The sequence below is a fragment of the Dromiciops gliroides genome, chromosome 1 (genome assembly GCF_019393635.1).
Source record: "Dromiciops gliroides isolate mDroGli1 chromosome 1, mDroGli1.pri, whole genome shotgun sequence".
NCBI classification, from domain to species: Eukaryota; Metazoa; Chordata; class Mammalia; order Microbiotheria; family Microbiotheriidae; genus Dromiciops; species Dromiciops gliroides.
The window spans coordinates 596,947,092-596,967,631 of record NC_057861.1 but is presented as its reverse complement, the minus strand read 5'-3'; the positions used below and the strand labels follow the sequence as shown (position 1 = coordinate 596,967,631).

At 36.8% G+C, this 20,540-nt stretch overlaps 1 protein-coding gene across 5 annotated transcripts in view; it reads right to left on the bottom strand.

The window, feature by feature from the left end:
* The window catches only part of GLYR1 (glyoxylate reductase 1 homolog), a 38,050-nt gene that overhangs the window by 5,835 nt on the left and 11,675 nt on the right, over window positions 1-20,540 (bottom strand). For all 5 annotated transcript variants that reach the window (XM_044002144.1, XM_044002159.1, XM_044002134.1 and 2 more), the window contains exons 4-10: window positions 16,032-16,170; window positions 15,500-15,739; window positions 8,548-8,634; window positions 7,783-7,839; window positions 7,088-7,138; window positions 6,921-6,994; window positions 1,111-1,210 (exon numbers count right to left, since the gene is read on the bottom strand). In XM_044002144.1, the coding sequence (XP_043858079.1) occupies window positions 1,111-1,210; window positions 6,921-6,994; window positions 7,088-7,138; window positions 7,783-7,839; window positions 8,548-8,634; window positions 15,500-15,739; window positions 16,032-16,170 (748 nt within the window). The remainder of the gene's footprint in view (window positions 1-1,110; window positions 1,211-6,920; window positions 6,995-7,087; window positions 7,139-7,782; window positions 7,840-8,547; window positions 8,635-15,499; window positions 15,740-16,031; window positions 16,171-20,540) is intronic.

Genomic DNA, 20,540 nt, shown 5'->3' with positions numbered 1-20,540 from the left:
CCAATGTGGCCAACTGAAGCAAGAACCACCATGGTAAATTGTGCAAAGCTCTAGTCAATTCTGCAGTTAGATCAGCTCTTGGGGAAGTTCTGTCCAAGCCCTGATTAATATACTATATGCAGCACAAGAGAAAAAGTACTAACAGTTTCCACTTTTTGACTTGTGGGGGGGCTGGGAGAGTGTCAGAATCTGAACTATACCCAGCAGATTAATTCTAATGGTCACATATTATAAAAAACCAACTTTTCACAGGTCCCTTCTAACTATTCCAAAATTTCCATTTGGTTACTTTGTCACAGAATCATAAATTTAGAACCAGAAGGGCCACTACAGATGAGGAAACTGAGGTCCAGAGGTTAAATGATTTGCCCAGCATTATAAAGATACTAGATTCCATTAATTCTTTCATAATTTAGGGAAGAATTTGGAACATTACTCAAACAACATTTCATCATATCACTCTTCCTCCTTACAGATCTGACAGTTTCTTACTGTCCATAGTACCCAAAATACTTAGCCTGGCTTTCAACATTTGTCAACATCTTCTTTCCAATTCAGTTATTTCTCATTATTTTTCAACATGACTGGCTGCAGTCAAAACTAATGTACAGACAATAATTGTTCCCTTCACTTGGAATATCTTCTACTTTCACTTTTATCATTCTAAGTCCAAAATTTCCTTCACAGACTAGCCCCAAACTCTTCCACTCCAGGAAGCCCTTTCCTGATCAGGCCTATCTTCATTCTGCTTACTTCTTCATTCCAAATTCTTTCAACATTCAACATTGTTTGCAACATTTTAGTTTATTCTAGTTAATTTGTTAAAACATTATGTGAACATTCTGTTTCCTTATCAAGAGCTTAAGCTCCTTGGAAAGATCTGTTTCTCTGGTACTCCCTTCTCAGTTACTCTATATAATACTGTGAAAAAACCAGCATTTTGACTCTCCTATCCCTACTACACGTACAATTCTGTGTAGGGGCCCAACTATGTTTCAAATTTAGGTACAGGCAGAGCTCTCTTTATTCAAAGTCTGGTTTAATCTCTAAATCAAATATCATCTTGCCTCCCCATCCTGTCCTCTAGTCCCACTGCCCACATATCCTTACTTTTTCTGCTGTCCGGTTCCAAACAGTGACTGTATGACCCATTTTTAGTAAGTTGGAGACAATGCCACTTCCCATGAGGCCAAGGCCCAAAAATCCTATCCTGGGGAGAACAGAAAGGTTAGTATTTGGGAAAATAAGAGTATGTATTTATATATGTATGTGTTATATATATTATATATGCATATGTGTGTACACACAGACATATGCATATACATACACAAACATGCACACATACACCTATATACATAAGTGTGCATGGGCAAACACAAACACAGTGGAGCAAAACTGACATCAATACCACTGAGAAGTGAATTTAGGTCACTAGGCAAGAGAAAACTGGTCCCTAGACTGTTTAATACAGTAAATTAAAATGGGCATTTATAAGTTTTAACTGACATACAGAGACCACTGGGGAAAATGTGATCAATGTGACTTAGAGTAAGGATACATTTTCTCCTACTTTGATAAAGGGTCTTAGTAATAATCAAGTATATATGTTAGTATGTCTAGTTCCTGAAGCAATTTCCTGGGATGAACCTTGGGTGTTGGGCTTTCAGATGCCATTTTTAGTTTTCCTTTGTTTTTTTTTTTGGGTGAGGCAATTGGGGTTAAGTGACTTGCCCAGGGTCACACAGCTAGTAAGTGTCAAGTGTCTGAGGCCGGATTTGAACTCAGGTCCTCCTGAATATGTCCAGGGCCGGTGCTTTATCCACTGCACCACCTAGCCGCCCCTCAGATGCCATTTTTAAACACAAAGAAACTTCTAGGAGAGGTTTTATATTACTTTAAGAAATCTTTTTGGTTTGAATGATCACTATAGGTAGTACCTTCAATCCCAAAGCCTCTATTCAAATGGCTCTTCTCAAATTTTACATAGAATCCTAGAGCTGGAAGGGATCTAATCAAACAACTCTGCCTGAAGAACAGATCTTTTATACATCTTTACCAAGTAGTAATTTGGCTTTTGTCTGAACTCTTTCAGTGATGAGGAATTCATTACTTACTAAGGAAGTCTACTTTGTTATTAGTTCTCATTATTAGGAAGTTCTATATATTAGGCTAAAATAATCTCCCTGTAGCTTCCAACTCATTGGTTCTAGGGATTCTAGTTCTGTCTTTGTCACATGATAGCTTTTTAAATATTTGAAGACTGTTATCGTGACCTATGTCTTTTACTCTTCAAGTGAAGTACTCCTTACTCCTTGAACCAATCCTTATGATATGACAGTTTGAAAGTGCACTCATTATTATAAATGAGTTCTAAATCTAGGATTTTCCTACTAAAATGTGTTATCAAGAACTGAACTAAATATGTAAGACATTTTGGTCTGATTATCACAGCATAGGAACACTTCCCTTATTCTGGACATTGTATTTCTTTTCTTTTTGCAGGGCAATGGGGGTTAAGTGACTTGCCCAGGGTTACACAGCTAGTAAGTATCAAGTGTCTGAGGCCAGATTTGAACTCAGGTACTCCTGAATCCAGGTCCGGTGCTTTATCCACTGCGCCACCTAGCTGCCCCCCATTGTATTTCTTTTAAGAACCAAATTTTTTTTTTTTTGGGCAAGGCAATGGGGGTTAAGTGACTTGCCCAGGGTCACACAGCTAGTAAATGTCTGAGGCTGGGTCTGAACTCAGGTCCTCCTGAATCCAAGGCTGGTGCCTTATCCACTCCGCCACCTAGCTGCCCCCTGTATTTCTTTTAATGTAGTTTTTTGGCTGTCATATCACAATGCTGATTCATACACTTAGCTGAAACACTACTAAAATTCCTAATTTTTTTTATATCAATTGCTGTCTGGAAACCAAGAGCATCTGAAGTTTTATCCTTTTCCATTTTGAGATCAAGACATCTTTATTTGTCTTTTACTTCTTTCTATCACTAAGTCAATTCCTCCTCCTACTTGGTTTTGCATCTAATCCTTTACAAACTTGTGAGAGCTCTAGTTCTCAAATTCACCTGTAAAACTAATTTTTTTCACTTTTCCCATTGACTTTCCCATGCTTTGAATTAGAGTTGGGGTGAGGATGTTTGTGGAACCCAGACCACTTGGTTTTTGGACTCCACTGTTCTTACCAACTACTATCCCATTTCTCCACAACTGGCCATATCTAAGCTACTTTTAATGGTAATATATAGTAGTTTTATCCAATTCCTTATCATTATCTGCTTAACTTACTTATTTGCCCTTTATCTTCATCACTCCTCTAAAATTGGGCCTGCTTATCCATGTAGCGTCACCAATGATTTTCTTTTGAACAAGTTTAATGATCATTGCTAGTTTCTTCTCCTTTCTGATTTCTTATCTGTGTATAACATGGCTAACCACTATTACTTTACTGGTTCTATGACACCTTGTTTTGGTGATGTTCTTATTTCTCTAATGCTATTATAGACTTCCTCCTTTGGTTATTCATTTTCATTTTTCTGGCCTTTCACTGGGTGTTGATCAAGGTTCAGCTCTGGACCTCTTGTTTTCATTCTTTTCTTTTTACATTAATTCCTTTGGGAAGCATTCATTCTCATTTTTTTCTTTTTTAAAGATGCCATCTATATATAGCTTTTACTCAAATCTAAATCTCCAGTTTACTTCTTAGCCTGCCATAAATATTATACATCTCAGAAAAAACTTGTCCTGCTAGTTGAAACTTAGGTTGAAAGCTTAACTAAGCAACTTTTTCAATAGGAACTCCTCCCTTCTTGCTACCAATATCCAAATGATAATCATCTTGCTAATTCCTCTAGTCTCAGATTCATTTCCTTTCCATTCAGCCACCACCCTAGTCCAAACCCTCATTATCAATTACACTGTATTACTAAAATGTGACAGTTCTCTTCCTAGCTGATCTCTTTGCTTCTAGTCTGTGGATTTTAGAGTAATCAGTACACAATTGCTAGAATATTTTCTTAAGTACTTTTTCACTTTTAACTTCCTTAAGTGTCTCATCTTTTTAGTAGCATATATCCAACTCCTTAGCCTAGCACTAGAGGCTGAAAAGAATGAACCACACTACCTGCTCTCCCTTTTTATTCAATCATTCCCCAGTCATTAGATGTTATTTCCAGTATTCTGTGTTATAAAGGAGATATTTTGGGTTAATATATCTTTTTTTTCTATTTTGGGGGAGCAGGGCAATGAAGGTTAAGTGACTTGCCCAGGGTCACACAGCTAGTAAGTATCAAGTGTCTGAGGCTGGATTTGAACTCAGGTCCTCCCGAATCCTGGGCCTGTACTTTATCCACTGGACCACATAGCTGCCCTAATATATCTTTCTATTTAGGATGTAGTCTCAACAATGGGACTGGCCTGGGCCCAACTGAGTTACTGTATGTTGCCAGACCAATGTAAACTTTTTATATAGAGAGACCTACTAGCAATGTATCTGAGATGAGTTTCCTTGCATTTCTGATCTTATTAGTTAAAAATGATAAAACAATTTGATGAGAATAAGGTGATATAATAAAGATGTTTTTGTTTGATCTCTTTGTTCAATTTTATCTTTTATCACTCCCAAGCACAGCCTTTCTACTACTAACAAGTTAGCTGGATCAACAAATACTTGTAGAATATTCTTTTAAAAAAAAAAAGAACAAGGTAAAGCATGAGCTAAGTAAAGGGAATAATATCTGAGAGTCCCATAATTCTAGGCTGAATATATTTTAAAGTACAACCCACATGGCTCCTTAAAAGGCAAACAAAGCAACAGTTCCAACTCTAAGGTTCCAACACGATCTGATCAGATTCTAAGCAATTTTATGCCCCAAAGCACTCCCTCTTCCTAGGAATCAGAGAGGAAGAGCTTAAGGACAGTAGAGTCCTCAGAAAACAAGTGGTAAAAGTAGTTCAAAGCCAGAGATTGTCATCTTCCTCACATCTCGGTTTTCCACCCAACCCCTTCAGATGCTCCTTTCCAAACCAGCTCTTACTAGCATTTTTATTAGGGATATGCTTAGCATTTGTTAACATGGTTCAGTTGAGGAATAATCTAATAACTAATCAATTTTTTTTGGTTTTATTTTATTTTATTTTATTTTTGTGGGGCAATGGGGGTTAAGTGACTTGCCCAGGGTCACACAGCTAGCAAGTGTCAAGTGTCTGAGGCTGGATTTGAACTCAGGTCCTCCTGAATCCAGGGCCGGTGCTCTATTCACTGCGCCACCTAGCTGCCCTCTTTTTTTTTAAATCAAATATTTTTTCAGTAATTTAGTTTTGACTGGATCTCATATTGAAGGATGGGATATTAATGTCCAATAAAAACCTTTGCTCCAGAAAAAAAAAGGACAGATAAAACTCACAAAAATATTACTATCCAAAATATATAAGGAAATGATAATTATATATAAACTTAATAGCTAGATTCTACTTGGTAAGTGTTCAAAGGTAATTAGAAACATATGAGGAAAACAGCAGCTCTTCATGTGAGCTAAAACTTGGCTTCTCAAACAATGAAAACATGTAAATGGAAACAGCTTATTATATATTTACACTCATGAGATTATCACCTATCCTTAAAGACTAAGTTTAAACAACACCTTCCCTGATCCCCTAACTAGAAGTGATTTTTGCCTTTTTCAAACTCTTTCACCATATTGTACTTTTTTTTTTTTTGCGGGGCAATGGGGGTTAAGTGACTTGCCCATGGTCACACAGCTAGTAAGTGTCAAGTGTCTGAGGCCAGATTTGAACTCAGGTACTCCTGAATCCAGGGCTGGTGCTTTAACCACTGCGCCATCTAGCTGCCCCTTTATTGTACTTCTTATTGTGTAACACTGATAGGATCTTTGGTATTATTTTTGCATCGTATATCCCCACACATTCTTATAAGGCCAAGGAATCTATCTTATTCCTCTCTAGTACACTAAACTCATAAACATAATACCTCAATAAATACTTACTGAATGAACACACCTATTAAATTAGCAAAAATATATAAAAATGGGAAGATACAATGTGGAGTTTTAAGAAAACAGGTACATGTATATATTGTTGGTGGCACTAAAAATGGTACAAGCTTACAAAAGAACACAAAATCATCCATTCTGAGTACATTAATCCAACTTTCCCACCCCCTTCTGGGAATATATCCCAAGGAAGTAAGCCCCAACTCATATATATATATATATATTTTTTGGTAAACAACTCAAATTCTCAACAATAGGAGAATGGCTATGCAACCTGTGATTTCACTGGCAAAGGGAATGAAAAAGTGAAAAAACTTCTATCAATGCAGGGTCAATGATTTCTCTGCAAGTTATAGTCTTAAGAGAAGTGCCTAAGATAATAAGAGGTAAGGTTGCTTGCCCAAGGATCACATATATTTGTTTTTTTTTAAATTATATATGTGTGTGTGTGTGTGTGTATTTTTTATTTTGCAGGGCAATGGGGGTTAAGTGACTTGCCCAGGGTCACACAGCTACTAAGTGTCAAGTGTCTGAGGCTGAATTTGAACTCAGGTACTCCTGAATCCAAGGCCGGTGCTTTATCCACTGTGCCACCTAGCTGCCCTGATCACATATTTGTACAGCTATTCAAAATAAATATGTGGGCTGTCAATACATAACAATATGTAAGTATTAAAAAGAAGCAGAATAAGCTATGTAATTACCAAGTAGGTAAAAATGTATGAACAAAATTGGAAAATAATTAGAAATTATGCAGTTTACAGAATTTAGCATTCAACAGATTAATTTTTTTCTTATAAAGTTGTTTCAGTTCCTAATTAAACCCCCAAACCCCAAATGTTCTACCCTGGTCAAAGCCAAAGCCAAAGCCAAAGCCATAGGGAGCATGCCCATAAGGGGTTATACTTTTTGTCTGTGGGAGTGATGCTGCCATTCACTGCTGTGCTATCTGCTGCCTGGATAGATGTGGATCCAGTTTCCTAGGGAAATAAATTAGGGAGTCATGAAGTTAGAATGCTCATGATAAAATCCCCATTGAAACATGAAAATTCAAAGGAGAGAAATTTGCATACCTCTTCACATACTTTTAACTTCTTTGTTATTGCCTGATAACAGACAGCTGGCTAACAAGAGAAGAAAACAATCACTTATTAAGCAGACATCATCCTTCATTATAGAATCAATTTATAAACTTTCCCCGAAGAAAAAAGGGAAGCATAAAAAATAAAGAACATTTGGAGTCATATTCTGAAAACATCTACTAAACCATGTTTCCCTTCAAGTCTTCAAAATACCTATATTGAAAGTTTTAGCAAGCTGTATACAATTATTTCACATGCAAGTTGTGGTTCTTTTAGATTCTATGGAGTAAACATTAATCATGTAACTTGTTTGGTTAATGGAGACTAAAAATATGGCTTATGAATATCATGGGTTTATACATACAGATCAGTTCTAATGAACTGCCTGATCAACTCAAGTACACAATTGACTAAATCAATTCAAAAAGTCCATTATTCTTGTCTACATGACATCAATTAAACTGCTTGACTGAATAATCTCTCAACTGTTTGCTTTGGCAAAATTATATATGGCCTAAGTGAACCCTGAGAATAACAGGATAATAGGGTATTTCCTATGAAGTATTACAACCTGACATCTTTAGTTTGACATTTTATTCAGCACTGACTGACCTTTTTGCTAATCCTCTCCCACACAGCCTTGTCCCTGACAGACTCAGAATCAATAATTCTAAAGATCAACTTACCTTCTCTGTCTGGCTGAGCAGAAAGTGATGAAAATGTGGGTCCCCATCTTTTACAGGCTGAAATCAGAAAATGATTAAATCAGAAACAGTTTCTCTGCCATGAATGGTGCTATCCTTATGCCTTATTAACTTGCCTTTCCTAAGAGACATTAAGGAGACCTATTCTTTTTTGTCAACTGTTTGGGAACTGTATTGAATGTTCATTCCAATCCCTTTATAAAATGAGAATACACTCAGAAAACACATGTAATAATGGCACAAGAAACAAAGGACTCATCTAATCTAAGACTATTTATGGATCTGTAAACCACCTAGATTAAAAAAAATTAATAAACATTTTTATTTAAAGTTTTGAGTTCCAAATTCTATCCCTCCTTCCCTCCACCCTCCCTGAGGGGGTAAAGAATCAGATATAGGAAAAACCACTTAGATTTTAAAATACCAAGATATACTGTAGTTGGATCAGGCAACACTGGAAATTTTGTCTTAAAGTATATCTTGCCCTGAATGATTTAGACATTTATCTGCCTGATAAAGGTACAGGAGATCACATATTTCTTAATATTCATTCCATTTCTGTGATTCTATGATATGTCTTTTGGAAGTTAATCACTTCCTTAAATACAGAGTCCTGCCTTGCATCATTCACCCAGGAGTGAGACAGGATAGAGCCTATAGGAATTCTAAGTGCCTTCCTTTAAGTATATTAGAAATAGGAAACCTCTTCTGAAATTGCTGGAATCATTTAAAGAAAGAGCTTATTACCTCACTTACACTTGGTTGCCATTTAAACCCAGCCATTGTTCCTGCTACCATTCCTTTCACTGTACTGGATTCTGGGATTGTGAGGTCCTAAAGGAAGAAAAGCCAGATTAGCAAGATGTTGTGACAATCTCAGCTACAGACATTATCTACCCATAATTAGATAAGCTTTATAACTCAAATCAGATTCGACTGAAACAGAATAGAGAATATAGAAACTTTGGATTCATTCCAGTGTCTAAAGGAAGGGTTTTTATCTGGTCAAAAAGGCCTGACATGACTAATTTTTATCTTAAAAAGGAAAGCATTTTTGTGAATTACAAAGTAGCATAATGAGCTGTTACAAAGAGAGAACAAATTAGTCACATCAACAAAAGGAATTGTGATTTTCTTGTTTTCATTTTTAAAAAAAAATGCATCTTCCTGTCAATATAGCACAAGAACAGTAATGATAAGAAAAAGGAACAATGAAATGAAATACAATCAATAATCAATAGCAAAAGTGGAAAGAATGTGACATTTGGCTGTATCGGGTGACCTTGGGCAAGTCAGTCTCTATGGGCCTCACTTACTTCCTATAGATAATGAAGGGACAATCTTGAGGTTCCCAACTATTTTGAGTTGAACAGTGACATGGAAAATACAAAACAGTAGTTAACCTAAAAATCATTTTAAAGTATTGTTTAGCTTTAAAAGATGTTTCTGCAACAGAAGTCACTGACAAGAAGAAAATTCCCATATACAAACATAAAGTAGCTATATTATTATAAATAAAATAAAAATAACAACAAGCCAAAAACTCAGAGCTGAATCTGTGTAATCATAATAACCAAGCTTGGTCCTGGGAGAAAAGCTAAGAAAATTCACTTTCTTCCTTTTATTACAGGGGAGGGAGGGACTATAGATGTGGAATATAGTACTCTGATATGGTCCATATGTTGCTTGATTTTGGTAAACATCCTTTCTCTTTCTTTTTAAAGAGGGGAAGAGATATAGTTGGCAAGGAATGTCATATAAAAAGAAAAAATATCCTTTAAAAAATTATATTTTTGACAAGAATACTTGAAAATTTTTAAAAAAATGGGGGCAACTAGGTAGCATAGTGGATAAAGCACTGGCCCTGGATTCAGGAGGACCTGAATTCAAATCCAGCCTCAGACACGTGTCACTTACTAGCTGTGTGATCTTGGGCAAGTCACTTAACCTTCACTGCCCCATCAAAAAAAAATACTTGAAAATAAAATACCGATATTATAAAAGTCTAACCAGATTCTCTCATATCTTTCTTCCCATGCTTAGCATTTCTTCTATAGCTTACTCTATGTTAAGACTGTATTCTGAAGGGAGCGGCTAAGTGGCGCAGTGGATAAAGCACCAGCCCTGGATTCAGGAGTACCTGAGTTCAAATCCGGCCTCAGACACTTGACACTTGCTAGCTGTGTGACCCTGGGCAAGTCACTTAACCCCCATTGCCCTGCCCCCCCCCCCCCAAGACTGTATTCTGAAACTGATGCAAACTATGAGAGATTAATGGAGTTGCAAACCTGTTGGTTCAAATCTTCCCCAGCGCAGACAAAATAGCTCTAAAATCTATTTAAGTTTTTCTAGGCTAGAGGAAACAAAAACCTGTTTATATATTTTAAATGCCCAATTAAACAAATATATAAAAGGTGAAAGTAATTATTATTTTATATGTGTATAACATTTTTTCAACTTTTTAAAGTGTTCTGACATACACTGCCATTTGATTCTCAAAACAATCTTAAGGATCAGACTGTAAAGGTATCAAGCTCATCTAACAGATGAAATGGATAACTTGGGCGGCAGCCGGGGGTAGGGTGGTGGTTAAATGACCCATATAAAGTTATATTATATTGCTAGTGACATAAATGGGACTAGAACCTACATCACTTTGATCCTTACCCTAATCGTTTCCCACTAATTGATTTGACTCTACCTTCAAGCAAAGCTAATACTATTTTGTTTTCTGTATCCTCAGAGTTGCAAACCTCAATAAATCATCAGGAAATATGAGTGAGAGAGCTACTCTTCAGAACTCTCATTAAAGACATTCTGTTTCACCTACCTTCAAGAAAATGACCTTGCTGTTATTAATACAGTATGACTGGAAGCACTGAAGAAACAGAGTTAGGAAACCATAAATTCATTTTTTTTCTTTCTTTTTTTTTTTGTGAGGCAATTGGGGTTAAGTGACTTGCCCAGGGTCACACAGCTAGTAAGTGTTAAGTGTCTGAGGCTGGATTTGAACTCTGGTCCTCTGGATTCCAGGGCCAGTGCTCTATCCACTGTGTCACCTAGCTGCCCTGAAACCATAAATTCAAATCGTTCCTCAGACACTTTCTAGCTGAGTGAACATGAGCAAGTCAATTAACCATTCTATGCCTCAGTTTTCTCATCTGTAAAATGAGGGAGCTTGACTTTATGGTCTCTAAGCTTCCATCCAGTTCGTGTTAATCTTTATTCTCAGAGAAATGCAAAGAGCCTGTACCTCACAAGTTGATTACTCTATACTAGACTCCAAACAGTCACTAAATCACAAAAATTGAACTACATATTTATAGTACTTCTGTGACTAAATATTTGGATTAAGCCCAATGTCCCATTCTAGCTGGAGAAAGTACTGCTGGCTAGTTCTTGGGCTAAATGATTTCACTTCAGCTAAATTAAAAGACAGGATAAAAGTTGGGTTACAGAAGTTCCTTGAAGATACATCCATCCTACAGTACAGTAGTAGTACTTTGGGCTTTACTCTCAAACAGTAGCTTAGTACCTCATCCCTACAAATTAAGAATTAAGATTTGAGCTCTTATACTGAGCTGAAGAAAGCATAATTTTCATGGTCTAATAACAATATAATACCGATAGGTAATTACATTAAAGAGGTGTTTAAAAAAAAAGTGCTGGGTGATATTCCAGAAGTCTTTCCTGACAGAGGAAGAAAGGAAGACTTCATGGAGGAGATGGCAATAATTTAGACTTTAAAGGATGGATAGGAACCAAAAAAGTGAATTGGGAAGGAGGACATTCCAGGCATAGGGATTAACATAAGAAATGGAAGTGGGGTAAGTACAGGGTGAAAGCAGTTCAGTTTGGCTAAAGGAGGGGTTTTGATGGGGAGAAATAAGTTGAAAAGGTAGGATTAATGCCAGATTGTCAATGGCACTGAATGTTAGATAAAGTCAGAACTTTATTCAACAGGCAAACAGGAGCCACAAAGAATTTGTGGTCATGACATGACCATATTTATGCATAAGAAGATTCATTTGGTAAGACTATGAAGAATGGCCTTGGGAGTTGGGAGAGCAAGAATGAAAGAAGGAAGACTTGTTAGGAAGCTGTAATAGATGGGTAGTAAAGGGAGACTGTACAAGGGTGGGAGCAGTGAGAAGGGAGGAGGATGTGAGAGATACTGAGTACACAGAACTGAAAAAACTTTGGTAATAAGTTAAACATAAGGGAGGAGGAAACTAAAAAACAACAGGTTTCAAACTGGTCTATTTACTGTTGTTTCTCATTTGATACATTCTATCTCCCATTTCTGTCTTTGTAAATGCTGTCCCCTATGCCTGGAGTACATGCCTTCCTTACTTTCCACCTCTAAGGATTCCCTTGTTCCCTTTTAAAGCTCAGCTCAAGAGCCACCTCCTAGATGAGTACTTTCTTGATGACTCCAGCTACTAGCGTCCCCTGAAATTCTTTTATGTTTATCTTTTATACAAGTATTGTTTCCCCTGCTAGAACATAAGCTCCAAAATGTAAGCTTCTTTTGCATATCTAGACCCAATCTCGGGGCCTGGCACAAGGTAGGTGCTTAATATTTATTGAGTAATGTGGAATACTAGGCATGTATGGATTTTCTACAGGCACAAATAGCAAAGAATGAACATATTTAGTGGGAAAGATAAGCTAAATATAAGAGGTACCAACATAGCATTGAGATGGAAATGTTCTATGGGCAATTGGAGATGTAGATCTGGCACTTCAGAGTTGAAGATACATATTTGAGAGTTGATACATAAAGACATGAGTAAACAAAACTGATGGGGAGAGAAGATAGAGAGAAGAGGGCCTAGGAAAAAATTTTGGAGAAGTTGAGGACAGGGTGAAGAGTCACTGAAGAAAAAAAAGAAAAATTAAAGAGAAAAGCAGGTTGGGGAAAAAGGAACATAGGGTTTGTTGCTGAAGTTAAGAAGAAAAGATCCAGAAACAGGGAGTAGTTAATGGTATCAAATGTGCAAAGGTAATATAGGGACTAAAAAAATGGCCAGTGGATGTGGCATTTGAGAAGTCCTGAGTAATCTCAGAGCTTTTTCAGCAGAGTGGTAAGGGCAAAAGTGAAATTACAAATGAGAAAAGAGTAAGTAGTGAGACAGGGAAGGTATTTGACCTAACAATTTTTCAGATTTTGGCAGAAAAAAGAAGGAAAAAGGGGAGGATAATTGGATAGGATAGAAGGATAAAATACTTTTTTGGGTTTAGAGAAACCTGAGCATAGTTATAGCAGATAGAAAGGAACTAGAAGAGAGGAAGAAGTGGAAAATACATGAGAGTGAAGATTATTATTCCAACAAGGGTCCTGAAGGTTTCTGGCAAGTATGAGATCAAGGTGACAGGTAGCAAGTGGGCTTAACTTTACTAAGGAAGAGAGGCACCTCTTTGTAACTGGAGAGATGGAAGAGTCAGCGATGATGTTAAGAGATTCTGGAAATTTTTGTAGGGCTTCCTTCAGATGGACTTAACTTTTCAGTACATCTTTAAAAGATAACAAAGCTTAATTTTGAATATGCTGACTTTGACTTACCAGTAGAACACCTAGTTAGAAGTATATATTCTTTATCACAAATCTGGTAACATGACTGATAAAAAAATCAGTGGTTCCCTACTGCCTACCAAGTAAAGTTCAGAATTGTTCCGCAAGGCCTTCCACAAACTGGCTTGATGAGAGGGAAAGGGTTCTGAAACAAGAGCTGTTGGGAATGAAATAGGGAGTTAATAAGAGACGAGTTGAAAGAATATTGGGCACAGTAAGGGCCCAGCTGAGCATAAGTACCATAAATCTAACAGGTAAAATCAGTTTCATCTTGTGGTAGTGGTGGGACAACCCCACAGGGAAAAATAATAGGCTTAGAAATGGTGGAAGGCTGTGTGTGTTTGTGAGAGAGAAAAGATTCCAGGTTCATAGATATTCAAACATGAAGATAGCAGATTACTTGGTTAAAGTTGGGTACTGACAAAATGCATAGAAAATAAATTAGAAGGGCTCAAGGGATGACAGACTAAATAGAGTGAGGGTGTAGGGCATGTTTAGCCTAAGTGAGAAAGGATAGAATGTTGTGTTCAGATTTCAGCATCTTAGGGATTTTGTCGTTTCATGAAGTGGTAAGGGCAAAGGTTTAAATAATAGCATCACATGGCTAAAATAAGATAGAGGTCACTAGAATTGAGGAATTATGTGGTTAAGGCTCTCCCTGGCCCTGATGTCAAAGGCAGTGAAAGTATTTAGGTGGCTCAGTGGATAGAGTGCCAAGCCTGGAGTCAGGAGGCCATAAATTCAAATCCAGCTTTAGACAATGACTAGCTCTGTGACCCTGGGCAAGTCACAATCCTGTTTGCTTCAGTTTCCTCATCTATAAAATAAAATAAGCTGGAGAAGGAAATGGCAAACCACTCTAGTATTTTTTTTTTTTTTGGCGAGGCAATTGGGGTTATGTGACTTGTCCAGGGTCACACATCTAGTAAGTGTCAAGTGTCTGAGGCTGGATTTGAACTCAGGTCCACCTGACTCCAGGGCCAATGTTCTATCTACTGTGCCACCTAGCAGTCCCCTCACTCCCGTATTTTTGCCAAGAAAATTCCAAATGGGGTCATGAAAAGTTAGACATGACCGAAAACAACAAATAATTATTATTATATCCCATCTGGAGTACTAAAAAAAAATCTCCTAATTGATTTTCTTGCCTTTAGTCTCTTCCCTCTACTCTGAGCCATTCTACCCACACAGCTACAAAACTGATATTCTTTTTCTTTCTTTTTTTTTTTGTGGGGCAATGGGGGTTAAGTGACTTGCCCAGGGTCACACAGCTAGTAAGTGCCAAGTGTCTGAGGCCAGATTTGAACTCAGGTCCTCCTGAATCCAGTGCCAGTGCTTTATCCACTGTGCCACCTAGCTGCCCCCAAAACTGATATTCTTAAAGCATATATAAGACCATGTCACTTCTCTGCTCAAGAAGCTCTAACGGTTCCCAATTGTTTCTAGGACAAAATACAAACTTCGCTATTTGCCATTTAAAACCCTTCACCATCAGGTTTCAGCCTATACTTCCAAGTGTATCAAATGTTTCTCTCCTTCATGCACTCTCTATTCTACACAAATGGGCTTACTTTGCTTTTCTCTGTACAAAACATTCCCTATCTCCTCCTTCCTGGCATAAATCCATCCCCATGCCTTGAACACATTTCCTCCTTACACCTCCCTCTTAGAATCCCTAGCTTTCAAGAGTCAGTTCCAATGCCTTTCCTGACTCCCAAATTACTAGTTCCTGTCTTCTTACCTAGAAACAACATTGTATTTACTTATCTGTTTATATGCAGTTTCATAACATCAGGTAAAGTGCTAAAGGGCAGCGACTACTTGGTTTTTATTGTTCTATCTCCAGAGCTTAAGACACGGTAGGTGCTTAATAAATGCTTAATGAGTGAATAAAAGTATGCAGTGTACAATTAATGTGAATGATTAAGGTTGAGGAATCAGTACACTACAAGGCTAATTGGAATGGCATGTTGGAAATATGGGAACACACAGTCAAACCTGTAAGTCAATTATATAAACACATTCTAACTTGCTAATTTTTGAGTTAGTCATTATCCTCCATTCTATTTTTTTTTCCAAACAAAAGAATGAGACTAGTTTCAGAGACCTCAGATATATACAAACCTTCTCATCCTTTGGGGGGCGACCTCGCTTTCTGGGACTCTGTTCCTGGGCCCTTTTTAGAGGTGATTTGGAACCTCTTTCTGCAGAGGCTGAAGATACTCTCTTCTTTCCTTCTCCCATATTCTTCCTCATCTTCCCTTCGGACAGGCCAGCTTTGCGTTTCTCATCTCCTGAATTCTGCTTACTTCTTTCTTCACTGGAATTACGCCGATTCTTTTCTTCAGCAGAATTATGGGATGACTGAAAGATTACAGAGTAAAAACAGAGGACAGATTTGTATTATTTTTAAAAAGGCTGAGAGCCTACTGCTTCATTGAAGGAGCTTTGCAAAAAAGTCAGAAAATATTTAAGAAAGGCCATGGATTTTCTGGATTGTTTGGCATAATGGATTTCACAAACAGGAGATAGCTCTGAAGGGGTAAATTTATATCAGCATTCTAGAAGCTGATAATAGTTGATAAGATTCAATGACATTATTACATATATAATAGTCTAACCTGCACTAAGAGTATATCAAAAAAAGCATTCTTACCTGGTCTTTGCTTTTGGCTTTTTTGAGAAACTCCTCCACAGCATCCACGGCCTGCTGAAATCTTTTACCCTTGTTAATCTTTATCATTTCCTCTTTATGGGGATGATATGGCTTTAGCTGTTCAACCTTGATCCAAGCACTAGCAGAAAAAGTGAAAAATTTTGATTTATAGTATATCTAATGCAGGGACTTGAATAGAAATATAACTTTTAACATCATAACAAACTTTTTAAAAAGAACTTTTTTCCCAAACTCTAAACTGAACTCAAATATCAATTATGTTTTTCTGAATTCTAAACAAAAGCCATTTAAAAAATCCACCACAAAACAAAGCATCTAATTTATTCAATTTGGAAACATGATAGGCAATTAATTTAAAAAACATTTTCCTCAGTTAGATGTAAATTTTTTAAAACATTCACTTAAAAAACTTGAGTTCCAAATTCTCTCTCTACCTACCCTCTCTCCCTTGAGAAGGTAAGGAATTTGAGATAGATTATATATGTGAAGTCATGCAAAACGTTTTCATATCAGCCATGTCGCAAAAGAAAACACAGACAACCTCCCCCCCCAAGACCCCAAAACAAGAACAAAACAAAAAAGTATGCTTTGATCTGTACTCAATCTCCTTAAAGTTTTTTCTCTGAAGGTGGACAGCATTTTCATCAAAAGTCCTTCAGAATTGTCTTGGATCATTGTACTGTTGAGAACACCTAAGTCATTTACTGCTGATCATCATACAATCTTGCTCTGTGTACAATGTTCTCCTGGTTCTGCTCACTTCACTTTGCATCCGTTCATATAAGTCTCCTCAGATTTTTCTGAGATCATCCTGCTCATAATTTCTTATAGCATAATCATATACCATAACTTGTTCAGGCATTCCCCAATTGATGGGCATCCCCTAAATTTCCAATTGTTTGCCACCACAAAAAGAGCTGCGATATTTGTGTATGTGTGTATGTATATATGTATATAAAATTTTCCTTTTTTCCTTTACCCTCCTATAGCCCTTTAGGTACAGTTCCAAGCAATTAATGTTATTGAATAGAAATGGAGTCCAACCTCTATGATAATATATATATACACACACCCTAACAATTATTGAAATGTTAAAGAGCCACACTAATACACTGTTGGTAGAGTTATGAAATAATCCAACTAATTTAAAAATAAATTTGGAATTAGGTGAGAAAAGTTACTAAACTTTTTTTTTTAAGTTACTAAACTTTTACTGACATAACTACTCCAGTAATAGGTTATGTAGATCAAACAGCAAAGGAAAATCCCATTTGTAAAAAAAAAAAAAAATTGTAGTAGCATTTTTTTCAGTAATAACAAAACGGAAAACAAAACATGTCTCCAATGAATTAGTGACTGAACTGTGTAAGAATTTAATGGAAGACTATTACATTTTATGAAATCATTAATGAGGAAATCAGAAAAATGGGAGGACATGCAGGAACGGATGCAGAGGAAAGTAAACAAGACCAAGAGAAAAATATACATAATCACAACAATGTAAATGAAAACAACACTAAAAGGGAGATGAATTCAGATGAACTGATGACCAAACTCCATCAAAGAAAACAGATGATAAACATGTGACTAAAACAGAATGTAGCATATGCTATTTGATGCATACATTTTGTCTGTCGGTCTTGCTGTGGTATAGGAAAGGTTCAATGGAGGAAAGGAGGGTGAAATAAACTGGGAAATGACTTTTTCCAAAAACCCATATGGGATCAATAACAAATCCTCCTCCCTCCTTCATCCTAATAATAAGAAACAAAAAAATAGAAAACACTCTACAAATTAATTTTTATTTGAATCCTTGGCATTAGAGGCTTATTTTTCATGTTTATTCAAGTGCACCCAGTTATACACCAATGCATAATCAGAGATGCTCTTACATTCTAACCATCAAGTACTAATATACCCATGAAACATGGCCACACAAAGTTCTAAAAATTGGGATTATGGAGCCTTTAACACATCTCTTGCTTCCGGGGACAGATGTCTTTCAATAATGAGTGTCAATCTAAGAACTCTCCAATTGAACTGGATTCAGAAAAGTTAATAAAGCTAAAGAAAAGCACCATCTTCCATAATTATACAAATACGCATCTACACAAACTACTGATTCTATGCTTGAAAGTGATTTTATCTAAGACATTCAGAACATAGGATATAAAGTTTGGAATGTGTAACAATGTCACAGTAACAGAATGAGGGTTTCAAAGAGGAAAATTATTACAATTTTGGGGTAGGAGAGCAGATGGGAAACATTCCACATTTAACCTCTACGTTGGAAAAGCAGCTAGTGGTTGATTTTGGCATATTTCCAAGCAGTATTCAGACCTTTAGTCTAAACCACTATGACTAGTCACTTGTACTTATTTTTAAAATCCCAGATCCTATACTCTTTTCCAATATACCATTTTGCTTTTCAAGGCTAAAAGAGCTAGAGCTACAAGGAAAGACCATTTAATTCCACCGTTTCATTTTACAGATAAAGAAAATGAGTCTCATGAAGATTAGGTGATTTACTCAAGGTCCCATTAAGTCAGCTTCAAAGGCAGGATTTAAACTCAGGTCTTCTGACTCCCAACACATTAATTTTATCTCTGTGCCATTCTGCCTATCCCATCTTGGGAGGGTCTGATAAAGAAGACATCAAGCGATATCAATTTTACTAAAAATATTTAAAAGTTTCATAGTATAGCCTTCAAAGTAACTACAATGGGTTAAGGATATAGAAACTGAGTTACTAAACCACCTCAAGGTTTTTCTTTATAGAACTGCTGGTTGATGATAAACAATAGTAGTAAAAATGATGTCCATTAATATACACAGATGATACCAATGCTCTACCAATAATGACTTTTGAGCTGCTTTTCCAGTATTACTGGTACATTTTCACTACTCATATACCCCTGTCCTGATACTTTTTTTTAAAAGTAAAAGCTGGGTGAGGTTAGTAGGACAACCTGTGGGAAGGAACACAGAAAATCTAAATGACACAAATGGGGAATGAACCCACCAAACTGTTTCATTAGGTAAGTACAGTACTCCAATCAACAATCATGTACATATCTTATTGCCTTAATTCAATTCCTAAATATTTATTAAGCATCTACTTTGTGCCATGCTCTATGGAAGGCACTAAGATTATATTAAGACAAAAATAAAACAGTCCTTGCTTTTGAGGAACTTGCATTCCACTGGGGAGTTGTGGGGAGGGAGGAGTGAGATATGGACAGAACTAAGTAAATATAAAATACAGACAAGGTAAATACACAGTAATTTGGGGACAGGGACACTAATCACTCAGGGGAGAAGGAAAAGCCACTTGAAGGACATGCCATGTGTTCGGAGACTTGAAGGGAGCAAAGGATGCTAAGAATTCTATGGGAGTTTGGAAGAGTATGCTAGGGATGTATGTGAGCAAGGAATATTGTGTTCCAGAGAGCAGCAAGTAAGACAGTTTCGTTGGGAGGCAGAGCATACGAGGTGGAGTAATGTAAAACAGTTTGGAAAGACAGGGTGCAACCAGACTGTGAAAAGCTTTAAATGGCAAACAGAGGTCTTTGTATTTTATCCTATAGGCAACAGTAATTGAAGTTTCTTTAGCAGAGTGTGCTTTTGGAATATAGCTTTGGCTGCTGGGTAGGATGGACTGGAGAGCAAAGAGTCTTGAAGGCAAGGATATCAATTGGGAGTCTAGTGAGAGGTGATGAAGGAGGACTGAACTAGGGTAGTGGCTATGTGAGTGAAGAGAAAGGGAAGAATGTGAGAAATATAGTGGGGATAAGACTTGGCAAGTAATTGGACATAGAGGGTGAGAGAAAGAATTACTCTAAGTTTGTGAAGAAGAGTGGCTTGGAAGGACAAAATGAGGAAGTTAGCAAGAGGGGTGTCATTTGGGAGATTTCTAATAATTTCTTACTAGATTGTAAACTCCTTGAGAGCAGGTATGGTGTCTTATCATCTCTCTGTCTCTTCCCCAGTGCCTACATAGAGTAGATGCTTAATAAATGTTTAATGAATGTTAAGTGAGTCAAATGAACTAACAGCCACTAATGGATACCACCCACTGTTGATCATAATACTTAGCAATTTGAAGATTCTTGGGGAATGGCTGAACAAATTATGGCATATAGGAATCTTGGTCTTATGTAGTACTTTATTTCAAGAGAAAAAATTAATTTTATTTGGTAGTATAAAGAGATTAAATATATTACTACCAAGAGGGAATCAAATTTTTGATCCAGATCCATATTTTCTGGCAAGTGTTAACACTATACAGATATTCAGCCCCTCTCTATATAAAATTTGTTTTTGAGGGCAAGACCTTTGTAAATTAAGTGTAGAAACAGATGTGCTCCCAAAAGTAAATTAAAATGGCAAACTGAATTGTATCTATTTTAAAGATCACACAATGCTCAAAGTTGTAGGGTCAAACAACAACAAACCAACGGTGTGACAGCATAATGGGTCTTTTCCCTC